The following is a 25,542-nucleotide window of genomic DNA, read 5'->3' as shown; positions in this document are numbered from 1 at the left end:
GCAGGGGGGCGGTTGGATAGGTGTGGGAGTCCCGGGGGGACCTGTCGGGGAGCGTGTGTGTGAATAGGGTCAGAGCAGTCAGGGGATGGGTAACAGGGGGGTTGGATAGGAGGTGGGGTCCCGGGGGCCTGTCAGGGGGTGGGGTGTGGATAGGGTCAGGGCGGGTAGTCAAGGGACAGGGAGGGGGGGGTTGGGGTTCCGGGGGGGTGGTCAGGTGCATGGGGTCCCGGGAGGGGCGGTCAGGTGCATGGGGTCCCGGGAGGGGCGGTCAGGGAACAAGGAGCAGGCGGGGTTGGATGGGTCAGGAGTTCTGAGGGGGGCAGGAAGTGGGAGGGGCGGATGGGGGCGGGGGCCAGGCTGTTTGGGGAGGCACAGCCTTCCCTACCCGGCCCTCCATACAGTTTCGTACCCCGATGAGGCCCTTGGGCCAAAAGTTTGTCCGCCCCTGTGTTAGAGAGACAAGGTGGGTGGGGTAATATCTCTTATTGGACCAACTTCAGTGGGTGAAAGAGACAAGCTTTTCAGCTACACAGAATTCTTCTTCAGGCTGTTTGTACACACCCAGCCAGCAGCAGTACTCTGGCAAGCTTTGGCAAAACTTCAGTGATTTGGGATTTAGTCTCACATAATGTCAGCACTGCTGATCGTGCTGTCAGTGAACGCAGGACTGTAGTCTAGTGCGTAGAACAATGCAGCTGGGTGCTCTTTGTTCAGAAATTATTGGGTCTAAGGCAGGCAGGGCCGGCTCTAGCTTTTTTGCCGCCCCAAGCGGCGGCAAAGGAAAAAAACAAAACAAAACAATTGAGCAGCCGCCGAAGAGGAAATGAAGGACTGATGGACCTGCCGCCGAATTGCCTCCGCGGTCCCGGACGTGCCGCCCCAACAACGGACGGACGTGCCGCCCCTTTCTATCGGCCGCCCCAGGCACCTGCTTCTTTTGCTGGTGCCTGGAGCCGGCCCTGAAGGCAGGAATCCCTGGGTTGAAAGCTCTGGCCTTTGTAACGCAGGAGGTCACACTAGATGATCCAATCATCGCTCTGGCCTTAAAATCTAGTAACTGCAAAATCAGATGACAAGATTTCTCATCCTTTTCCTCCTGGTGCAAAGTTCCAAGCAGAGTTTCGTGTTAAAGCTGTGTTATAAATGACACTCGTTCCAGTTCTGCCTCACTGGAGCTCACAGACCCCCACAAACTTGAGGAGGTTGGACTCCAACCCCATTTCTGAGCTTTACAGCTTGGTCCCCCTCTCTCTGAAGAAAAACAAATTCCAAGAGGCTAGTTCCATCCCTCTACAAATGAAGACAGCCGAGCAAGGCCTTCGAATAATAATCTCAAAGCAACGCTCTTGAGGACCAAGGGAAGCACCCACACCATGGTCCTTACATAGGTCATCATGAGCTGTAGCAAGTCCCTGTCAACATGGGGTTGTAAATAACACGAGTTCTGAAGAGAAGAAAACATGAGGACAGTTTAACATTCTTCATCCACAGAGCTCCTTGATGGACAGGGCTGTGTGATTAGACACAAGCAGTGCTAATTGATAGGTGGGTTTTGCTTAATTAACTGGTTGGACTTCTACAGCTTGCCCAGGTGAGGTGGGAGGGATACATACACAAGCTTTTCTGTGAATTGGTGGCACACTCAGAGCATTCATCAGGGCTTATATCCTACTGGGATGGGTGCTAGACTAAATCTGAGGTAGAGAACTAGAGAATAATAGAGGATCAAGGCCAGGGAGTGGGTAGGCATCAGGTATGGTATTTTCCCAATACATGTTTGGCCTTCAGGACATCACAACCAGGTTATGGTGCACAGGGCTTTACTACTGTATTCGATGAGTGTTTGTAATTAATTTAAAGAGGTTGTAAGTTGGGCCCCAGGGTCATTTGGGATGGTTTGCCCTTGGGAGAAAAGCTTTGCACCTAAACCGAACTCCAAGGAAAAATGAAAGGGGAAACCAAGTATTTTGGATTTTTAAATTGGCTTTAAAGAGTACCAAGTTCCCACCGCAGAATGGGGCTGAGAGGTCGGCCCCCGCCTGTTCATAGCACAGCTCTGTTCCACACTCAGGGAATGCTTTGAGGGTGATCTCGTTGATCAGCCATTTGCTTGGCCCAACGCTCTGGTGGTTTTAGCAGCTAGATGTCAGGGAGGGTGGCTGTTTTGCTTTGCCTCAGGTGAAATCCCGATGTATGTAGTAGGCCAGGATAGGCCTAGGCAACACTTGAGCCCCAGGATTTCACTCTGTTGTGAACAGTAAGATACTGAGCAATTGATAATACAAACCCCAGAAATATCCAAACAAGAATCCATTCACTAGCTAGGAAGTTACTGTACCTTGGAATCCGGGAGCAGATAGCTTGCAGGGAGTGGGGGCTTTTCCATGGCTACGCACACACAATCAATGTGCCTGGGAAGTCTTCCAAGCCAAGCAGAGAGTGTGCAGCAGTGCCAACTCTTATGACTTTATCGCCAGTCTCATGATACTTGGTTTGTTCTTAAAGCCCCAGCACCTGGAGGCACAGGATTAGGTGAGAATCTCAGCCTTTTAAAAAGAAGTCTCTGTCCCTTGTGGTTGTGGAGAAAAGCCTGAAATTGTGACCTGAAGGTGCCCAAAAGGGGGAGGGATAGCTTGGTGGTTTGAGCATTGGCCTGCTAAACCCAGGGTTGTGAGTTCAAACCTTAAGGGGACCATTTAGGATTTTTGCCGCCCCAAGCAAAAACAATTTTGGCCACCCCCCCCCGTTTTTTTCTTACCCCACCCCCCAGCCCCGCCTCAACTCTGCCTCTTCCCCAAATCCCCAGCCCTGCCTCCTCCCCCCAGGCTCTCAAGCCTGGGAGGGAGGGGGAGAAGCTGCGCGTGCGCCGCGGCCACTCGGGGCCTCCCCCTCCCTCCCAGGCTCTCAAACCTGGGAGGGAGAGCGAGCAGCAGCGCGCGAGCGGCAGCAGCGGAGGAGAGTTAGGGCAGCCGGGGCACATTTTTAGGGGCGGCATGGCCCGCGCCAGAATGCCGCCCCTAAAAATGTGCCGCCCCAAACACCAGCTTGTTTTGCTGGTGCCTAGAGCCGGCCCTGGCTCTGGGGCCTTGACAATTTGTCCCTTATGGACTAAACTCACTCCTTGGATTTAAGAAATTTATGTTAAATGGTCACATTAATTTACATTTTGATAAAAGAGCTAAAGTTTTATGGGTGGGGTAAAACAGGAGTACTGTTAACTTTGTATAGCACTTTATACTCTAAAAAAGTTGGTGCCTAACTCCCTTAGGCTATACCACTTTTTCACAGAGGCTTACACACACATGTTTTATTTGGTTATGTTGACTGAACTGTAAAACCCAGCTCAGCCCTTTGGCCCCCACACCAGTCAGCTGACAGCTGGGACCAGGCTGGATCAGAGGTGCTGGAACAATTTTTATAGTGGGGTGCTGAGAGTCAGTGAACCAATCTGTAAACCATAGGATGGAAACCACTTCAAGCCAGGGGGTGTGCACTTCAGCACTATGGGCTGGAATGGTGGTGGTGGAGGGTCTGGCTGGGGCGGCGCATGACTACCATGATGGGGTGAGAGGCTGAAGATCCTCACTGGAGTGAGAGAAGATAGGAGCCCAAATGACTGGACAACAGAGTATACGATTCACATAGAGTAGAATAAAAAATAGAAAAAATAATACATTTATAAAAAGTGCAAAATAAATTTAAAATAGTAATGAATAAAATACAAAAATATTAACAGACTTAAAAAAAGTGAAATAATAACTGAAAAATAAAAGAATTTGTAAAATACGTAAAAAAAAACATAAAAGGGGAAATAAAATAAAATGAAACTTAAAATATATATAAACAATAAAATCAAAAAGGAAATACAAGTAAAATATAGTAAAAAGGTAAAAATATAACTGCAGAAAAAACACACACACAAAGAAAGTAAAAAGAGGTACAATTGTAAAACCGAGGGCGAGAGTCCATGGGGCTTGTGCTCCTATATCACAGGTGAGGAGCTCTGGTGTGTGTTCCCCCATGTCCCCCTCTCTGCCCCCCATGTGGACAGGGCTAGACAGCAGTCTCACTCCGGCCATGCGGCCACCCCAGCCTGGGAGTGAGGGGTGGCGCCCTCCCGGGCTTCCGGACCCACAGACAAAGCCCGGGGGGAACCACTCCCATTTATACATGCTGGACACAAGGCTCTTGCTCGTGTTGTACAGGAGGCTAAGCGACCCCCCTGTTATACACTGAGCAATGAGGGCTCCCTCCGTGTGGGGCAGAGGCGAGACCCTGCGCTCCAGGGACGAGGTAGCTGGTGGACAGACCCCGCCGGAGCGGGGAATGTTGGCAGGCGCCACTCTGCCTTGGACGGAGTCATCTCCACTTGAGCAAGCGAGACTTCCCGCAACCACCAGGCACCTCTTCCGTCAGTGGATAGTGACCCTGACTCCAGGAGAGACCCCCCCGGGAGAGCGAGAGAGAGACGGGGTGTCCCTCGGCTGGGTCCCCTGGGGCGAGATCCAGCCCAGCCACAGCGGGGTACACAAGGTACTAGGTGGAGAGGGGAAGGAGAGAGAGAACCAGGCTGGAGGCCTCCGGGCTCTGCTTCCCTCTCTGCACCAGCCTGAGTCCCCCCCACTCAGGGCTTTTCCCAGCGTGTACCCAGCTCACCCAACCTTGTGTCATGGCTCTGGGCCAAGCCTTCGGAATGAGGGGAGAGAAAATGGCAACGCTGCCTCTGCCTGGGCTGTACAGGGAATCACCCCGCCTGCCTGGAACTGCCCTCTGGGGACACAGCTGGGATTGTAGCTCATTGAGACTTCCAGAGCCTGGCCCCATTGCGGTCACTCCATGAGGTAGAACAGAAACACCTGCCTTTAAAATTCAACTGTATCTAGGGTGACCCCCACCTGTATTTCAAGTTCCCTAATAGAGGACACTGCTGTGTAGGGGGGTGAGCTCGAGGGGGTATTTCGGGGTGCTGGAGGGGTGTGTGTGAGTCCTGAGAGATGGTCTTTGGGAGGTGCTAGACAGAGTATTTGGGGTGTGTAAAAGCAAGGGCGCCTCTCGGGACCGGGGGACCTCCCGCAGGCATGCCGCCGAAGGCAGCCTGACTGCCACCCTCAGGGTGACCAGCAGGCCACCCCCCACGGCTTGCCACCCCAGGCAGGCGCTTGCTGCACTGGTGCCTGGAGCCGCCCCTGCATTTAGGAATCTGGGGCAAAATCAGTACTTGGTCCTGCTAGTGAAGGCAGGGGGCTGGACTCAATGACCTTTCAAGGTCCCTTCCAGTTCTATGAGATAGGTATATCTCCATATATTAAAAGGCTCAAAGAACAAGAGCTCTGAATATAGATTCAATCTCATGATTTTTTTGAGGGGCTAAACCCATGATTTTTGGGGGGAACGTTATGTAACAAGCAGCCACATCTGCATTAGGATGGTTGTTCATGGGCTGGCTGTAGTGATCACTTGGAACTTAACAGCTGTAATAGGGGATACAGCTTGGCTCCTCTGGCTCCAAAAGCCCAGGCCCTTACTGCTTGAGCTACAGGAAAATCTCCATAGCTAGCTAATGATGTAGGGGCTATGACACACAATTGATCAATTCAGATTCCATTCCATAGAGGGCAGTGCTGCACATAAGCCAGTCGATTCTAATGCATATTAACTGCAACAGGCATAGAGCTCACTAACAAGTGAGGTGGCTGTTTTTGGAGTGAAGGAAGCAGCCACAAGGTGTTTCCAATGAAACTAGCTGCCTTGTTTGCAGAGGTTACGTAACCACAAACATGCACCGACACTAGTTTTGCCTTTTAAAGTAACAAAGGTAAAGCCACCAGACCAGAAAAGCCAGCCCCAGGATGGTAAGTCCCAGCAAGGGCTTTCAGGCAGGCAGTTCCTTATCAGAAAACAGGCACTTGGCTCCAGTTCAGAAAGCGGGGAACTTTTCACTCCTTGTGCACCTTTGTACGACACAGTGCGTGCGTGGACTCCCATTCCCTCTTGCGCACGCACGGCTTCATGTGCTCCGACAGGAATGAAGGCAGGGTGATAGCTCCACTGTCTGTTCCTGGCCGGTGTCGCTTACATTCCCGAAGACAGGAAATTACTTCCCTTCAGAGGTGACTCACCTGGGCTTGGGAAACATCCCCATCTTCACATCCCAGCTCACAGAGTCATTCATGAAGGAGCCTCTGATATTTTGGGCTGTCTGTTCCCTGGTGGGTAAGTACCGGCTTTCATTTCCTTTCTACCGGGAGAACCATGGCCTTCAATGGTTTTACTGGTGCAGGGGCTGGTTCCCCCAGCAGGGGGTAGCTGTTATGTGGCTGCTCTGAAATGAGACCTAGAGCAGGGGTTCTCAACCTTTTTCTTTCTGAGGCCCCCACCAATGTGCTATAAAAACTCCATGGCCCACATGAGCCACAAGAACTGGTTTTCTGCATATAAAAGCCAGGGCTGGGGTTAGGGGGTAGCAAGCACGGCAATTGCCAGGGGCCCCACGCCAAGTCACATTGCTCAGGCATCAGCTTCAACCCCGAGTGGTGGGATTCAGGGTCCTGGGCTTCAGTCGCAGGCGATGGGGCTTCAGCTTTCTGCCCTGAGTCCCACTGGCCCTGCTTGGCGGCCCCTCTGAAACATGCTCGCAGCTTCCCACGGGGCCCCAGACCTCTGGTTGAAAACCACTGACCTAGAGAGTTCGCTTCTGCTCAGGTTAGTTTTTAAGCTCTCTGCCGGCATTGCTCTAATCTTAGTTGTTTTTGTAGCGCTGTGGAGTGCACGGTGCTGTACAGACTAGCAAGGGAAGGACTAGGGGCTTGCCCTAGGCCCAATCCAAAGCCTGTCAAAATCACTGAAAGGCTCCCATTGACTTCACTGGGCTTTGGATCAGGCCCTCTCGGAATTAGCAGACCGTGGGGCTGGAGGAAGGTGCAATAGGAAACTGGCAGGGGAAGGGAGGTAGAGTTATCATAGGGGTCAGATCATTGGCTGGGTTTCTGCAGGAGGCAGCCCCAGAGCTGAGGCCAGTTACCATCAGCAAATACACCAGGCGAAGAGCTGAGCTTAATGACTAAGGGGCCGTGTCACCCCCTTCAGCAGCAGGATCCTCAGGACAGGGGTGCGGGACAGGGGCAGCGTGAAGAGGGGTTCAGGTCTCTCCGCACCGTGGATCCCCGAGATCTGTTTGAAGTGCGCCCCCGAATCCGTGGCAGATGGAGCCATCCACATGGAAAGCCCCTTTCTCTCCCGTGTTCTGTTGGGCCCCCTCCTGCCAGTGGCTGGGCCCCCCTGGGAATGCTAAGTAGCAGCCATGGAGAGGACAGTGGGACCTATGGCTGCTCCCAGCTGGGTTGACTCGCTCCGGTGTCTGTGCGGGAATCCAGCAGGCTCTCCGGTGCCACGGACCATGGCCAGGCCCCTGCCCCCTCTCTCTCCTGCTCCCCCATGCCCTGCAGAGCCCCTTCCAGGACACATCTGAGCAAAAGGGACTTCTGTGGGGAGCCATTGGGCTTGGAGTGTGTGGAGGTAGCATGCAAACAGCATTTGCCCCAACTCCCTCGTGGGCAGAGGAAGACTCATAGCCACATGCTGACCCCCAGGGGGCGCTCTGGGACAGTAGGGCAAGAGAAAAAGCAGCAGCAACCCTTTTATGCTGAGCAGCGCCAGGGGCAGCATCTTTCCGAGGCTAGCTATGTGAGCACAGGGGCCGCAGGGTCAGTCCTCAGACCTGGCTCCAGGAGCCCACAGAGGGCCTTTCACCCTGGGGCATACTTAGGGCCACGTCCTGCCCTCTTTCCGCCCCCACCAGCGCCCACGTTACTATCCGTGTGCACTGCCCTTGTGCCCAGAGGGAAGCTGTGCTGGGCCCTGCACAGACAGAGGTAGGCATGGCAGCTCGCACTCAGAATGGGGTCGTCCATCAGGGCAGAATCTGGCCAGCCCCTGTTTACTTATCGCATGGTGCCAATACGTTTCCTTGTCGCTTCGGCTCCACCTAGTGACTTCTCAAAATGTAGGTCACTGGCTCCAGAGGGACAGCTGGGGCATGCTGTGTAAACACGGCCTCTTTGAGGGTTAGATGCTAAATATAAGAGCCTGGATCAGTTCCCTCGGCTGCATTCCAGACCAGCAGGTAGCACGAATAAGTCGTGGGAAAACCTTGGCTTGTGTATTTACGTGAGTAAGTGCTCTGAAGGGAGCCCAAAGCCTGAGCCCTGGTCCGTGGCTCACATCAGCTTCTTGCTGGGGCAGAGCTAGCTCTTTGGAGCACGTAGAGAAAGATCAAGTGATTTCCCTGCTCCCCAGAGCCAGGCTCCTGGGCTGAGCCTGGTGAAGCCAGATGGCACGTAGCTGGGGAGTTGTCTTTACCCTGACGCTCCCAGGCCAGAGTCCACTACCAGGCCCTTCAGCAATTCCTCTGAGTATTGCTCTGTGTACAATCATCCTGAATCCAACCCAACTAGCCGGCTGACTTCTCTCGGCAGGAGAGGTTCTTTGCCCTCACTCATGCAGGGTTCAGCAAGGCCAGCCAGGAAGTGACACCCTAAATGTTAGCATAACGCTCCTCACTGCCCAGGGAAGAGGCAGGGAGGCATGGATTCTTATTGGCAAGCTGCCTTTGGTACCCAGATCAGGGGAATCCTCAGGTGGTGTCAAGCCACTAGCGTGGCACTTATTATATATATTGCAGTAGCATCTAGGGGCCCCCCAACCAAGAAACAGGGCCTCATTGTGCTAGGCACTGCACAGACATGTGGCAGAAAGATGGTCCTCGCCCCAAGAGCTTAGTCTCCACCCACCCTCCCCATGGCCAGGGTGGGCGTGGCCCAGGGAAAGGGAGCACGGCCAGCACCCCTTTATATCTGGCTGATTCGGGACTGTCTGAATGACCCTTAGAGCTAATGGTGTAAATCAGAGCAGCCTTCAGGGAACCAGCCAGAGGCCTGGACAGCTCGAGGTCTACAGGAATGCAGAGATGGCATAAAGCCACTGTTGCCCCTTGCTACTCCCCATGAGCTGTGCTGAATGCTTGGGGGGGGTCCAGCTCAGGATCTGACCCGTCGTATGTGGCTTGTTGTGCTAAGTGCACTGCTGCAGAATTGCAGGCTGTCTCCAGCAACTGGCCTCAACCCAAGCCCCAGCCTAAGCTCAGTCCACATCCAAACACCAGGTCCTCAGCCCATCTCCAGCTGACTGTAATGGGCATAGTCCGTAGTCCTTGATCACTACCATAGGGATAACTAGCACCCCCGCAGCTGGCTGAGTGTTGTGGCAAAGCTGGAAACCCTGGTGTTATGACTTGGAAGGTGCCTTTCAATGCTAGCTCCCTCGTTCCTCTAGGCTGTTCGATCGCAGAGGGGTCACCGCTTCTGAAACATGCAGCCTTTTCTTCTACAAACTTTGAGAACATCTTCAAGTGGGAAAGCGAAGCAGATACTCCCCCGGGCACAGTGTATGAAGTCCAGTACAAACGGTATGTGGGCTTCGCCTTCTCCTTGGGGCCCTGCTTGAATGGGTGTTGAGTTCCTGGATTTCAGGGAGAAAGGGCTGGAGCAAGAAAGCAGGCTTAGCTGCCAGTTGCTGCTTCTTTGACTGCCATGGAAGTGACTCTGCTTGGAACTGAGCTCCAGGGTCTCGGAGTTAATCTCCGCTGGAGAGTGATTGTCAGTTAAGAAGGAATAAATGGCAGCTGAAAGCTCTCTGGCCAAGTAGATAAGGACCCTGGGCTGGCGGTTGGGGTTCTAATCCCTGCTCTGCTACTGACCTACTGTGGGACCTTAGGCTGTTCTGTGCCTCAGTTTCCCCTTCTGTGAAATACAGCTACTAATACTGCTTGTACTTTGGTAAAGTGATTTGAGCTAAACAGATGTGCAAGACTATAGAAGAGCTTCAAATGATCGTTCCAGAACTAGGAATGGGTGGAAAACTTTTGGCAAAAATAAAATAAAAAACAAACTCAGTTCCATGATTATTATTGTTGGTTCATTTTCCAGCCAGTTCAAGCAGCACATATTTTCTGCCCTGCAGAGCCCAGCCTCCTCTCTGTCGGGAGGGAGAGATCAGGGTTATTTCTTGATACAGTCATGGGCGTTTGAGAGCTGGTTTAGAAACAGGCCACATAACATTTCCCAGGCTGCGCCCAGATAATTGGCCATTAGAATTTTCTTGCAATCCCACCGCACTCTGGCCCAGCTGGAGGGTCTTCTTCTCGGAAAGCTCACGGTTCTGCCGCTCTCTAACCCCAGCCCGGCCATCCCTGTCCAAGCCTGCTGTGGGTCAGCGACAGTGATCACATTGGATTAGCATAGTTAGCTAACAGCCCCAAGGGAAAGTGTGGTCCAAACAAAGAGACTCCTTTGTGGATCATCTGGTCCTACAGGCCATGAGGTCCCGGGCTGCATCTGTGGTGGTGCACGAGACACATGCAGGACCCAATTATGCAATCCTGTTCTTTTCCTGAGCTGCACTTACTCATGTGAGCTGCAGTGCGACTAGAGCTGGGTAAATGCTGCTTATCATAAAGGCTGCAGTATCAGGCCCAGGGTGAATCCAGCCACTAACTGGGAGCCCCCGTCCCTTGAACAAGTCTACTGTAGGGTCCTGGTCACCCAGGGCTTGATCACTGAATTCAGAGGGAGTCTTTCCATTCATTTCATTGGGCTTTGGACGGGTTCTCAGCTGGCAAACTTAACAGTGAATTTACACACAATGATTCAGTGGCAGAGCTGGGGATGGAACCCAGGCATCCGGATTCTCAGCCCACCCGCTCCCCATGTTTTCACCAACAGGCAACACTTTCTCCAAGCAAGACATGGACATAATCAGGCAGGTGCCAGGAGGAGCAGATGAAAGAGTGCAGCCAGCTTATTAACCATTCAGCTCCCAGATGTGTGTTAATTATACTAATTAATGAAAAAGCCATAAGGAGAGGGCATAGCTGCCTGTTTGCATGATGCTGGGGAGGGAATGTGAGACATGATGGGCTTTCATTGAGAGGGCACTGGGCAGCCTCCCCTTGCTGGTAGGAAAACCCTGCTTTGAGGGTTTGGGGGAGGGATAGCTCAGTGGTTTGAGCATTGGCCTCCTAAACCCACGGTTGTGAGTTCAATCCTTGAGGGGGCCATTTAAGAATTTGGGGCAAAAATCTGTCTGGGGATTGGTCCTGCTTTGAGCAGGGGACTGGACTAGATGACCTCCTGAGGTCCCTTCCAACCCTGATATTCTATGATTCTATGAGCAAATGAAAAGTTGGGGATCCTTCCTGGTGGGATGCATGGGAGGCCCCTGATGCTGCTCCACAAACAACCTCCTAAGTGCCACTGGGCTGGGCTGGAATCCCCTGTCATGCTCAGTTCCTTTGTCTATTGTCACCACCCGTATGCAGAAAATAACTCCTGGGCTCAAAACTCTGCAGCTGCTTTGCGAGGGCTACACCCCGAGTCTGCCTGCCAAGCCAGTGGCTGCAGGCCAAGCCACGAGGGGCCTTTGGCGAAGACTGACCCCAACCCCTGTGTTCCGTTGGGTAGCTGCTTTAGCTGCCAAGCTACAGGGAACTTCTGGCAGTGTTTAATTTGTGCTTGGCAGCGCTGAGCCCCGGCACATCTAGCCTGGGCAGTTCATAGCCCTGGCACCTCTGATCTTGCCACATCAGTTATGAAAGTAAAAAAATTGCTTGAGCCTCAGCACCTCTTTCATTACAAATTAAGCACTGGCATCTGGGATCAGCTTCTCCTTCCAGTTCCCCTGAGAGGAGGAGACACAATCTATGCAAGGAGCCTCTTCCAGCAGAGATCAGAACAGCCCGTTCCCAGTAGCTGGCTCTGCTGCCTGGATTACCATCACCTGGAGCTGGCAGAGCTGCTGCCTATGGGCCATGTGGATCCCAGATCAGCTGGGGTCCTGAGCAGGATGCACACACACAGTGAGACTGGCTGCTGCATGGAATGCGCCATGTGTACGAAAATTCTCCTCTAGGGTCCTGGTTACCCCAGCCGGTAAACACAGCAGTGGATTCCTGAACCCCTTCCAGAAAAGGCAGAGAGGGCGTGTGCTCCTTACATACCTACCTTATGATCCACAGCTCAGAACTGAAGCGGAGTTTCCTCTAGTAACCAGGGTCAACATGTTCCATGTTGGGTGTTGACACGCGCCTAAATCCATATCTAGGAACCTAAATACAGAAAGTAGCTGGGTTCCCAGAGGTACTCATTGCCTGGCAGCTGGGTAGGTAGGTGCTCAGCCCTTCCAGAAATCAGGCCTCTTTAGCTGTCTAGATAAAGGATAGAAGTATCTAACGTTAGGCACCCAATTCTGCAAATGTCACCTTTAATCTGTTCAAGGTCTTTGCCAGCTGCAGTGAATATGAGTTGTGTGTACTTCCTGGTCCCTTTTTGACGCTGATTCTGTTGTTCATGTAAACAAGCCCCTTTTTCATAAAGAGATAGGACAAAAAGTTACCCGCTCACTGAAGAAATTCTCATCAATGGCTGAAAGAAAAGAATCTTTAAACGATCCAGTAATTATACGTCCCAAATCTGTATAGTGAGTCATTTATAGAGGGCTAGAAACCACTTTGGGTCTGGGAGCTATAAGACCTGGGTTCTACTACAGGATTGACTGTTCATTTTGGGTAAGTCACTTCCCTGCTCTGTGCCTCAGTTTCCCTATCTGCAAAATGGGTGTGTGTGAAATGACACTTCACAAGAGCATTCTGAGGCTTAATTCAGTCATATTTGTAAAATGCTCTGAGATCCTGCTCCGAAAAGCACGCAAGAAGCAGAAAATAGTGTCATTGGTATTAGTCATTACTTTGATACTGCAGATCTCAAATATTTAGGGAGCGTGCATGCATGTGTGTCTATGATTGTGTAAAATATATTCTAGCAATTCGATAGGGCGGACTGAGAGCAGTCACTTTGTCTTCTCTTAGATACGGGGATGAAGACTGGCTTCAGAAGAGCGAGTGCCAGAATATCACGCAGCCCTTCTGTAACCTCACGAACGAGACGGAAAACTTCAGAGAGCGCTACTATGCTCGAGTGAGGGCCATAGTCCAGAACTGCTGCTCTTCCGACTGGGTCTGCTCACAAAGATTCTACCCCAGAGAAGACAGTAAGGGATATGGCTGGAGTCTGTTAACACCACACCTGATTACTTTAGGCTCAGTCCTGTTCTCATTGAAGTTTATTGTGACATGTCCATTGGCTTCAGTGTTGCAGGACAAAGCCCACTGTGGAAAGGCGCTTGTGGGTGTTTCCCCCTCTGAAAGAGACTGTGATGCCGGACAGGAAGGAGTTTGACTAGGGAGCTTTGGGATCCTGCTGACATTTGTGTCCAGAGTGGGTTGGAGGTGGAGAAGAGCTCCTGACCTCCCCTGGAAAGCCAGATATCTCTGACGGAGCAACTGCCCAGCTTAGCACACTTGTGGGCTCTATTAAGGGATAGCGAGACCCAGCGGGACACTAAGAGGGGTATGATGGGAGCCTGTGAGCAGCCACAGACCTAGTCATAGAAGCTGTGAGATTGGAGCTGTAGAAGGTTAGGATAATCTGCCAGCCTTATGGATAATTAACATAATCCCACCTCCAAATCATCTCTGCCACTGATTGACAGTATGGCCTTGGGCAAGTCCCTTAGCCTCTTTCTGCCTCATTTTACCCTCTCTGTAAAATGGGGGCAATATTTACCATGCTTACTTCACAGGGACATTGTGAGACTTAGGGTATATCTATATCTAAATTCCACAGTGGTGCTTCCGTCAACCTAGGTGTGTCTATACCGGGGCTTAGGTTGGCTTAACTATATCTCTTAGGGGTGTGAATTTTTCTGAGTGACGTAGCTAGGTCGACCTAGGTTTTAGGTTTAGGCCTCAGTGTTTCCAAAGCACTTTGACATCCTTGCATGAAACGTGCTAGAAAAGTGCCATGTAGTATCCCTAACTATTAGAAATTCACCTTTCTTTGGGGTGCATCTCAAGGTGGGAGTATTGTACCCCACAGCCATTCTCTACAGTTTGATTTTTAAGGCTATGTGACCCTGACACACTACAGGCAGTCGCTTTTAACTCACAGCTGATCAAACGCTTTGCCTCCACCTGTAATCTTGTTTGATTTCTTTTGACACTTGCCCTTCAGTTTATTTGAGAATTCATCGTTCATAGTAACTCTTTCACAGCCTGCGATAAGGAATGATTGATGCCACATTTTATAAAGCTCCATAAAAGTTTAATAACTCTAGGCTGTCGGGCATATTGGGCTGAAGGGCACTGTACAATGTCAGAAGCAATAATTATACTCGCTAAACAGATGCTCTAGTAATTTATCGTCTTTCGTCTAGTTAAATGACATTGCCCACTCTCCATCTTCTTAGCTACTATTGGAAAGCCGGAGGTGAAATACGTTCCTAGCGTTAGATCCATAAAGTTTTTCATCCAACCCCCCTACACCCCTCTGAGAGATGAGGATGGCTCCCAGCTCACTGTGGAAGACATCTACAGCAGATTTGATACCATCGATTACCATGTGACGCTATTCAGCCAAAAGACACACCAAGAGGTAACACGCCTCCACAGACGCACTAACCGTTGTCTTTCGTAAAACCCAGCCTTGTTTGTCTGAATAAAATGTGGGGGCAGGGCAGGCATAAAAGTGAATTCATGCTAGATGGGATTTCTGAAGAACAAGACAATTTTCAGTATCTTTGATATTCAGAAAAGCTCAATCCTACAACTGACTAGAAACTGACCAGACTCAAATGGGAACATGACCTATCTGGAAGGGTTGGTTAGAAAATGGATTTTCAATCTGTCCCATGAAAAATTTCAAGATTTTGAAACTTTTTTTCATTCTAAATGGGGACAAAAACCTCACAATTTCAAAAATGTTTATGAAACATTCATTTCGGGTCAGCTGAAACGTTTTGTTTCAATTTTAGCTCTCTTTCTATATGTACATTTCAAAATGAGAAGTTGTTTAAAAATGAAAAATCAAAACTCTTTGTTCTACAAATGTCAAAACTGGCTCTTTTGACACTTTTGAAAGTTTTTCCTCAATGTTTTCCTAAATAAAATTTCAGCAACATCGATGTGATTTTGTGGAAAAATTCAGTTTTGTCAAAATATCATTTTGTGATGGAAATATGTTGCAGTAAAAAATTATCCAACTAGCTGTACTATCTTCATTGTCTCAGAGAAGTGAAATACAAAAAGCAAACAACTAATGGTGGAAAACTAATCAGATATTTTGCTAATCTTGGGGGTTATTAGTAAGAGTCAGGTGAGGATTTTATTAGTGAATACAAGTTTTTTGTTGATTTTTTTCAATTGGAGTTGAAGTAATTAAATAATTTAACCTCTTTAAAATACAAATCTCTGCTTTTGGGTTCTTTGTTTTGTTTTAACAGTGGGAAAAGAATGAGAACAACAAAGAATTTGAAGTTTCCAACTTGAACCCAGACACTGAATATAATGTCACAATATATCTCAAGCACTTAGAAAAACGAAGCCAGCCTCGTGTATTTTCCGTTAGTACATTACCAGGTGAGCCCGCTAAATCTGCATGTCTGAATTAGAGGCCCGTGTAGTTGGAAGTGTGGAGGGGACATGGGCGGTGGGTGAACCCTGCCCCCCTTCAGGGAAGCTAGTACTTGCACTGCCCCTTCCACCCAAGGCCCCACCCCTCCACTCACTGAAGCTCCGAGCACTCCTCCCCCTTCTCCCTACCCCCATCCCCACGGCCAGAGGAGCCCTGGCCAGCCCGCCCCAGCTGTGCTGTCTGGCCTGACCCACAAGCTGCCCAGGGCTGCTGGCTGGCCCAAGCCACCCCTGGCTGCCCCAGCCCCTGGCCGCCAGACCAAGCCCCAAGCTCCAGGCCATTAACTGGAGCTGAGGCCCCGCTGGCTTTGGGGGACAGAGGGAGCGACGAGCGAGGGCAGGGTCTTGGGGCAGAGCATGGGTGGGACCACAGCCTGGGTTAGGGGAGGCTTAGCCTCCCCTGGCCTTCGATACCTGCCGCCCATGGGAGGGGAGGTGTCCATGTGACACTCTAATAAGAGATGGGTCCATTCCATGAAAAGGCTTGAGAACCACTACATCAGGGAGCACAGTCCAGCAGCATGTTATTCCTCTGTTTTAAGTTTCCACTACCCCAAGGCCTTTGTGTAATCAGACACAGCAAACCATGGGGAGAGCTGCCTAGGAGAGACAGTTTGCGATTACACTCAGAGTTATAAGAAGGAGTGGGATCAATTTATTCTCATCAGTCCATTAGGAATGGGAAAAAAAGTGAGGATCTCAAACAGCAATAAGGAGCATGGTGGAAAACAGATGTGCTTAATGGCACAGTTAAGCCCTAAGAACTGAATGCTGGAGGATGGATTAGATAATCCAGTACATTATTTCCAACCCTATTCTGTGAGGCTAAATTGCATTTTTTCCCCCCACTGAACAGACACCACCTGGCTCCTATACTGTGTTGGGGGACTTACATTTGCTACAGGATCACTGTTTGCTGTGGTATGTTATGTGATCTATAAATACATCAAGCAACGCACAGCACGGCCGAAGTCTTTGGTAAGTGTCCTTAAGTCTTTACAGGAAATGTTTAATGGGGAGAATGTGAATCCATCTGAATAGGATCATAGAATTATAGCAATGTAGGGCTGGAAGAGACCTTGAGAAGTCAAGTCCAACCTCCCAGTGCTTGAGGCAGGACCAAGTAAACCTAGACCATCCCTGGCAGGTGTTTGTCTAACCCAGGGGTCGGCAACCTTTCAGAAGTGCTGTGCCAAGTCTTCTTTTATTCACTCTAATTTAAGGTTTCACGTGCCAGTAATACATTTTAATGATTTTAGAAGGTCTCTTTCTAGAAGTCTATAATATATAACAAAACTATTTTTGTATGTAAAATAAATAAGGTTTTTAAAATGTTTAAGAAGCTTAATTTAAAATTAAATTAAAATGCAGAGCCCCCCAGACCGGTGGCCAGGACCCGGGCAGTGTGAGTGCCACTGAAAATCAGCTCGCGTGCCGCAGGTTGCCTACCCCTGGTCTAACCTGTTCTTAAAACCCTTTAATGATGAGGATTCCACAAACTCACTTGGAAGCCTAGTCCAGAGCTTAACTACCCTTGGAGTTAGAAAGTTTTTCCTAATATCTGACCTAAATCTCCTTTGCTGCAGATTTAAGCCCATTACTTCCTGTCTTGCCTTCAGTGGCTCAGGAGAACAGTTGATCACTGTGCTCTCTATAACAGCCCTTAACATGTTTTAAGACTGTTATCGGGTCCCCCTTCTATCTTCTTTTCTCAAGACTAAATATGCCCAGGTTTTTTTAACCTTTCCTGATAGGTCAGGTTTTCTAAACCTTTTATTATTTTTGCTGCTCTTCTCTGGACTCTCTCCAGTTTGTCCACATCTTTCCTAAAGTGTGGCGCTCAAAACGGGGTACAGTGCTCCAGCTGAGGCCTCACCAGTGCTGAGTAGAATAGGACAGTTGCCTTCAGTGTCTTACATATAACATTCCTGTTAATACACCCCAGAATATTAGTCCATTTTGCAACTGCATCACATTGTTGAGTCTCATTGAATTTGTGATCCCCTCGAACCCCCAGATCCTTCTCAGCAGAACCACTACCTAGGCGTTCCCCATTTTGTAATTGTGCATTTGATTTTTCCTTCCTCAATGTGGTATTCTGCACTCCATTATCCAAGTTATTAATGAAAATATTTTAACAGTAATGGACACGGAATGACCCTCTCCGCTGTCCCAGTTTGACAGTACACCACTGATGACTCCTTTGAGTATCATCTTCCAACTAGTTGTGCACCTACTGCATAGCAATTTCATCTAGACTGCATTTCCCTAATTTGCTTATGAGACTGTCATGTGGGACTGTGTCAAAAGCCTCACTAAAATCAAGATATATCACATCTACTGCTTTCCCCCATCCACTAGGCCAGTAACCCTGTCAACAAAGGAAATTAGACTGGTTTGGCATGATTTGTTCTTAACAAATCCATGCTGGCTATTCCTTATAACACTATTATCCTCCAGTGCTTACAAATTGATTGATTGATAATTTGTTCCAGTATCCTTCTGGGTATTGAAGTTAGGCTGACTGATCTATAATTCCCCCGATCCTCTTTGTTCCCTTTTTTAAAGAGAGGTACTATGTTTGTCCTTCTCCATTCCTCTGGGACCTCGCCCGTCCTCCAGAAGTTCTCAAAGATAATTGCTAGCTGTTCTAAGATTGTTTCAATTTATTCCTTAAAAATTCGAGGATGAATTTCATTAGATCCTGTTGACTTGAACACATCCAACTTATCTAAATATTCTTTAACCGGTTCTTTACCTAATTTGGCTTGTGTTCTTTCTGCCTTGTTAGTATTAATTGTGTTGAGTTATCTGGGCACCATTAATTTTATAGTAAAGCATGAAGCAAAATAGGCATTAAACACCTCAGCCTTCTTGATGTCATCAGTTATTAGCTCTCCTTCCCCACTAAACAGAGGACCTACATTTCCCTTCGTTTTTTTCTTGTGCCTAATGTATTTAAAGAACCTCTTCTTATTGCCATTTATGTCCCTTGCTAGGTTGTAACTTATTTTGTGCCTTAGCCGTTCTGATTTTGTCCCTACACGCTTGTGCTATTCTTTTGTACCTCCTCCTTAGCTATTCATCCATGTTTTCACTTTTTGTAAAAGATTCCTTTTTTGGTTTTCAGGTCATTAAAGAGCTCCTGATGGAGCCATATTGGCCTTTTACTATTCTTTCTGTCTTTCCTTTTCATTAGGATAGCTTGTAGTTATGCCTTTAATATTGTCTCCTTGAGAAACTGCCAGCTGTCCTGAAATCCTTTTTCCCTTAGATATTGTTTGAAGTTTGCTTTGAAATCCATTGTCCTTGTTCTGCTGCTCTCATTCTCTCTGCTCCTTAGAGTCATGAAATCTATCATTTCACGATTGCTTTCTCCCATGTTGCCTTCCACCTTCAGATGCTCTACCAATTCCTCCCTCTTGGTCAGAATCAAATCTAACGTGGCTGTCCTTCTGGTTATTTCCTCCATTTTCCAAAACAAAAAGTTCTCCCGTGTACAGTCCAAGACCATTTTAGAAATGTTGTGTTGTGCTATATTACTTTTCCAGCAGATGTCTGGGTAGTTAAAGTCCCCCACTACTACTGTTATTTGTCCTAGAAATGCCTCATCCACCTCCTCTTTCTGATTTGATGGTCTAGAGTAGACACCTACCAGGACATCACCCCTATTGTTTTACCCCTTTTGTCTTTACCCAGAGACTTTTCAACTGGTCTGTCTCTCACCTCCTTCTGGACCTCAGAACGAGTGCATATAATCTTGATGTATCTCCTCCCTTTTTATCCTGCCTGCCCTTCCCGAACAATATACATCCCTCTATACCAATATTCCAGTCACGAGACTTATCCCATCAAAAATAGAATTCTAGCATGACTAGTTGTGGCAGATAACTGTACAGAAGAGGTAATTGTGTGAGGCACGTGTAACGCTCCTTTGGCAATGCAGCCTGGTCATTCTAACTCAGGAAAGATTGTTATGGCGAGTTTCAGAGTAGGGCAACACAGGTGATGGCAGGTCTGAAGACTCTTTGTTATGAAAGGTTAAGGAAGCTGGGTTTATTCTCCTTGGAGAAGGGCTGACTTTGAGGTGATCTGCTGGAAGGTTTCAAAATTGTGAACCCCAAAAGCAACACATTTATTATTCTTTTCAGCCTAAGTTTTCAAAAGTCACTAGTGATTCTGAGTGCCTCCAATCTTGGGTGCCCTGCTGGCACTAACTTAGAGAGACTTGATTTTTAGAAGATGGATGCTCAGCAATTTCTGAAAATCAGCCCCCCATTAAGGTACGTCAAGTTGGGCACCCAAAAATAGAGGCATCCAAAGTCACTAGTCACTTCTGAAAACCTTGGCCTACATGTTTATCCCTCCACTTGAATGGCCATTAACAGTATTGGGAGCTCTGCGTGCTAAGCTAAGGACAATCCATTTCCATGCAGCAGGCTGTGAGCCAAATACAGCATAGGGCAAGGAATTTGTTCCCTCATATGCAGGATTGCACAATTGGTCTGGTGCATGAGGAGGGGTGTTTGCCTTCCTTTGAAGGAACACTGGAAGACACAGGATCTCAGATCGGCTGGGCCAGTGGATCAGATCCCGTATGGCGGATTGCAAGCTCCTATGCACAGTTTCCCAAAGGGATTTTGCAATATAAAACAAACTTTGAAAACTCACAGCTTCATTGCTACTCACTAACGTTTGTCTTTCTATCATGACAGGACTTCAGAGGGATTTCAGCCTTCCAGCCCCTCATGCTAACAGTGGAGCATATTATAAGCCCCATTAATGATTTATCCAAAACTACTCTGTACACCCCAGATGTGCAGTTAACGCCAGTTAATCTGCTGCAGCAGACGTCTTTATTCCATTTGCAAAAAACTTCCTATCAACAACAGGCCAATGAGTTGGCGTTTCAGCCCATCATTCAGCCAGTCAGCCAAGCGGATGGCTTTCCTTCAGCGTACGCTCCTCAAATAGCCCAGGAAAATCTACCATGCACGCTGAACAAGAAACCTCTGGCCTTGACATATGGAGTGTGCATCGAAAGCCCAAGATGCATCAACAGGAGGAATTCTCAGCCAGACCAGATGCTGCAGGATATTTCTCCTGAAAGGTTTGTCAGTGGCAAACTTAAAACCAAGACACCAGGCGAAAGGTACTGTGATGAGAACTACAAGGAGCAGAGGCCGAAGCTGGTAGAGAGAGGATTATGGGAAAGCCGTGACACTGACTTGACAGGATTGGTGTTCTCCATGGGGCCAGCGCAGCAGCTGATGCTCCAGACAGACTGTGAGGAAGCTAAGCTGTACATGCCCCAGCAGTCACTGTCTCTGCTGCAGGAAGGAGGAAACTACAGATGGCAGATGGCAGGGTTGCTGCCATTGCTGTCCTCACTGACAGTTGACACAAACTCTGTCTCAGAGGATGGACTTCCTCCATCATCATCCTCCCCTTTACTAAAGTCAGTCTGTACCTGCGATGACCTCCCCGGGGAATGCAGCACAGGCCGGTTGATGTCATTAGATTCATTGTCATATCCTGAAAACGAACAGAAGCCTCCGGACTTTCAAACAACAGATGTGCTACCGGCAGCAAGGGAGCCGGGCTGCCTAGAACTAAACGCCATTGCACCCCATGCCTCTAGCTCCATCCAGAACACTGACATGCTTTTCACTATGTTGTTCAGAGACTTGGATTTAAAGGTACAGTGGGAGCATGGCCAGAATGAAAACACACTGATGTGTTAGCACAGCGTTGAATGATCTCTAAGGGCCGGATTCTGCCAACCTTTACTCACATTAAAGAGTGCCCTACTGGGCAACCGTCCTCATTGAAATAAATGCGACTACTCGCTGAGTAAGGTACTAATCAACATGCGTAAGAGTGTTAGAATCTGGCCCTACATTTTCATGGGCATGGGTGCCTTTACTAACTGCATTGCTTCTAGGAAAGCTATGTTATCTTTGCACTTTAATAATACCTAGCTCTTTGTTTCTTGGATGTTGTCAAATGGATGACACCTAAAAGTTGGCCTATTTTAAAACCAGATTCAACCCCCATAAAATTTGGGTCAGTTTGGGGTGGGACCCAGATTTCGTAGCTGACACCTGTTTCTTTGCACCAAAATCTCAGATCTAAACTTTGGGAAAGTTCAGATCCGGATGAAGTCACAGCGAGAAACAAATCTCGTTCAGAGCGGCTCTCATGAATGGTCATTTCCCAGATGGTAATAGTATTTTTAAGCATATTTTGTTTAGAGCATGGAGACTACAGGCTGGGCCTGGAGTCTCATTGTGTGTTTGTCGATCACTTATCACTCGTCAGCCGGAATCTATCAGAGGTTCTGAATCAAAGCTGATTGACAGGAAAGTCAGTTTGCAATGTCACTGGAAAACAAGGGTTAGTTCAAGTTACCCTCTTTTTCTTTGGCTTTTGGCTAAGATCAACTGTAATACCAATACTGACTTGGACTCTTAATACATTCCATGGGTGGCGTACCCGAGCCCACTTATCCACTGACGCTTTAAAAACTCCCACACCCCAATCTGGATCTATGCTGGTTATGTGATATGTATGTACCTCGTGAACCTTGTAACGGATACTTGCAATCCCCCATAACCCAAGCCCGACCCCAGATGTACAGTACATTCCCTCTTAACTTGTGTAAATTTGATTTTAAACATTAACTTTAATAAATTTTTTATATCCACTGAATACCTGACACCGCCCCTCCTCCCCTGTGCTTATAGCAGGAATAACAGGTGTATCTTTTCCATGTTTAATATCTCTGTCTTAAATGAGGAATGAATAAGGGCAACTAATAAAGAGATGAAGCATCATAATGAAGACAATAGCTGCCAATTCACTGGCTTGTTGTAAGTGTTTCTATTGATGCTTCTAGGTAAATATTTATTTGGAAAAAAAACCTAATTGGATTTGTTCACGTACAATCTAATCCAAGTTCTTTATCACAATTCTATCATTCAGTGGCTTTTTACTATTGTGTTCTCTTCCACTTCTTTATGACAGGGTCAGGCCAGATGGCTACAGGAGAGTGATCCTATTGGGATCCAGGAAGTGGGCGGGCTACTAAAGGATCTCCCCCCCAGCCTAAGGGGGGGTCCACAGGACCTGGAGACCAAAAAATTACGGGGGAGTGATAGAAGGCAGATATATTAGCCCCAGGTTAAGTAGGTCCCCTTTCCCTGGGTAAGGTAACAGGAAAGGTTCCAGAACAATCAGGAACTTTCTGGAAACAATTAAAGCAGACAGGCTGATTAGAACACCTGCAGCCAATCAAGAAGCTGCTAGAATCAATTAAGGCAGGCTAATCAGGGCACCTGGGTTTAAAAAGGAGCTCACTTCAGTTTGTGGTGCGCATGTGAGGAACTAGGAGCAAGAGGCGCAAGGAGCTGAGAGTGAGAGGGTGTTAGGGTTACCATATTTCAACACTGAAAAAAGAGGACACTCCATGGGGGCCCTGGCCCTGCCCCAACTCCACCCCTTCCCCACCCCCAGCCCCGCCCCAACCACGCCCCTTCCCCAAAGTCCCTGCCCCAACTCTGCCCCCTCCTCTGAGCACCCTGCATTCCCCCTCCTCCCTCCCGCTCTGATCTTGGTTGGGGGTTGCTAAGTGATTCCCTGCTTCCCACTTGCCCTGCAGCCCCTGCACCCCCCCCGCCCCTGCAGCCTCTGTGACCCCTGCTCCCCACTCGCCCTGCAGCCCTTGCACCCCCCTGTCCCTGCAGCCTTTATGCCCCTGCCTGCCCTGCTCCTCCTTGCCCTGCAGCCTCTGCACCCCCGCGCCTGCCCTGCCCTGCTCCCCCGCTCACCCAGCAGCCTCTGCCGGGCAGGGGCTTCAGACGCTCAGCGGTGACTGGGGTGGCGCAGGTCCCTGCAGCCCCGGCCACAGCCTCCTTCTTGCCGCCGCCAAGCACGTTCCCTGGCCTGTTGTCCCCGCTGGGGGTCCCCGCCCGCGAGGGAAGCCCGAACCCTCCCCCCCCCGTCCAAGCTCGCTACAATGTAGCCGGGGCGGCTGGGCTGCGCTGCAGACCCAGTGGATTGTGCTGGGGCCGGGCGGACCCTGGCTTATGCCTCCCTATTTCCCTGGACATGTCCGGCTTTTTGGAAATTCCCCCCGGACGGGGATTTGAGCACCAAAAAGCCGGACATGTCCGGGGAAATCTGGACGTATGGTAACCCTAGAGGGTGTGCTGCTGGAGGACTGAGGAGTACAAGTGGTATCAGACACCAGGAGGAAGGTCCTGTGGTGAGGATAAAGAAAGTGTTTGGAGGAGGCCATGGGGAAGTAGCCCAGGGAGTTGTAGCTGTCATGCAGCTGTTACAGGATGCACTGTAGACAGCTGCAATCCACAGGGCCCTGGGCTGGAACCCGGAGTAGAGGGAGGGCCCGGGTTCCCCACAAACCTCCCAACTCCTGATTAGACACAGGAGGAGTTGACCCGGATGATCGTTTCCACCAGAGGTGAAGATCTCTGAGGCAAGCAAATCTGCCAATAAGCACAGGACCCACCAAGGTAGAGGAGGAACTTTGTCACATCTTGCAGTGTGAGGCAATGGAGCCAGGGAACCTGTTAATAATTTTACGAACTGGAGTTGGTTATTTCCCCTGTACGTTGCAAACATTTTTCACGTGAGTTCAGGTTTCATCCCTCATTCTCTGTAGTAAGTGAATTATGACCATTAATTTTCATAGCAAGGCAAGGCCTTCCTTCCTCCGTTACATAAGCTAGCTGCTTATTTTCTACACCCAACTGCTAAGGAGGCAGCCTGAGTGCTCTAAGCCTCTGTTGGAAACTCTCTGCAACCACAGGTTCAAATCATGGCAGAGCGAACTTAACCTGTGTGCATTTCGGGGAACTAAATGGAGTTCCAGACAATGAACCTGCATCTGTGTCTTGTTCAGTCTAAACTCCCATTGGAGTCAATAAGAGTTTGGCCTGAGATAAAGTCTGAGTCAAGTCTTCAGACTCTGGCCCATTGTCTATACAGTGAGTTAGGAACTTTTGAATTAGAAATACAAGGCTGTTTATTCAAATTGATTACTTAGGCCCATGTCCTAACCCATTCACTTTCCAAGGCAGCTAAAGGTAAAATTCTCGAAGTGCGTCCATGTGTCCTCAAAATCTATAAACATTCCTATTCCCGAGCCCTATAAGGAAGGCTGTTGAGGCTCGGGAGTGATAGAATGGGGAGCACAAAGTAACCTAAAGCTTTTAAGGCACTGTGGGGCAAGAGAGACTCCCATGCTACTATGGGGGATGAGGTGAGCTGAGAATCTGTCATTTAAAATGTTTGGTGTCATTCAACACTCTGTGAATGTTACAAGTGCGATGTCCCATTCTCTGACCCTTTTATTAGTTTCTCTGAGTGTGAGAGATTTTTCTTCCAGCCCAAATGGCAGGAAGTGATTTGTATTGACACCCCCCTCACCCTCCAAGCAGCCATTACGATCTAGTGACTCTGATTTGCTGCTGGTTCAAGATGAACACATGTCAGGCAGGGGGGTCATAGCCACAACTCTCAGGATCCAATTTCTCAGGGGCATTTCAATACACCTGCAGCCAATGCTGGGCAGACAGGGTGAAAACTGACCCTCTCACAGACAGGCTGCTTCTCAGGGCTTCCATGACAGGAGCTAGTGAGGGCTTTGCTGGGGTGTGACTTGGTATTCAGGGGGTATGATCCAGATGTTCTGACCCAGCCACATTCTCTCTATGCAGCTATCTGTGCAAAAATTAACCTGTTCTTATTACTAATAGGTAGATGCTTGCAGGAAGTATACAGACACCTAATGATGTGTAAAAAGAAGAACAGGAGTACTTGTGGCACCTTAGAGACTAACAAATTTATTAGAGCATAAGCTTTCGTGGACTACAGCCCACTTCTTCGGATGCATCCGAAGAAGTGGGCTGTAGTCCACGAAAGCTTATGCTCTAATAAAT

General features: G+C 48.9%; 1 protein-coding gene across 1 annotated transcript; it reads left to right on the top strand.

Moving 5' to 3' along the window:
- The first annotated feature begins 5,808 nt into the window (after positions 1-5,808).
- IL22RA1 (interleukin 22 receptor subunit alpha 1) lies at positions 5,809-22,683 on the top strand. Its single transcript, XM_034754283.1, has 7 exons — positions 5,809-6,213; positions 9,331-9,463; positions 12,920-13,101; positions 14,359-14,543; positions 15,391-15,526; positions 16,437-16,558; positions 20,296-22,683. Exons 1-7 carry the CDS (start codon positions 6,171-6,173, stop codon positions 21,322-21,324), a joined length of 1,830 nt encoding a protein of 609 aa, XP_034610174.1. The 5' UTR covers positions 5,809-6,170; the 3' UTR covers positions 21,325-22,683.
- The last annotated feature ends 2,859 nt before the right edge of the window (positions 22,684-25,542 follow it).

The sequence above is a fragment of the Trachemys scripta genome, chromosome 20 (genome assembly GCF_013100865.1).
Source record: "Trachemys scripta elegans isolate TJP31775 chromosome 20, CAS_Tse_1.0, whole genome shotgun sequence".
Classification (NCBI taxonomy): Eukaryota; Metazoa; Chordata; order Testudines; family Emydidae; genus Trachemys; species Trachemys scripta.
Note: the sequence above shows the minus strand (reverse complement) of the source record. Positions and strands in the feature narration are given on the sequence as shown.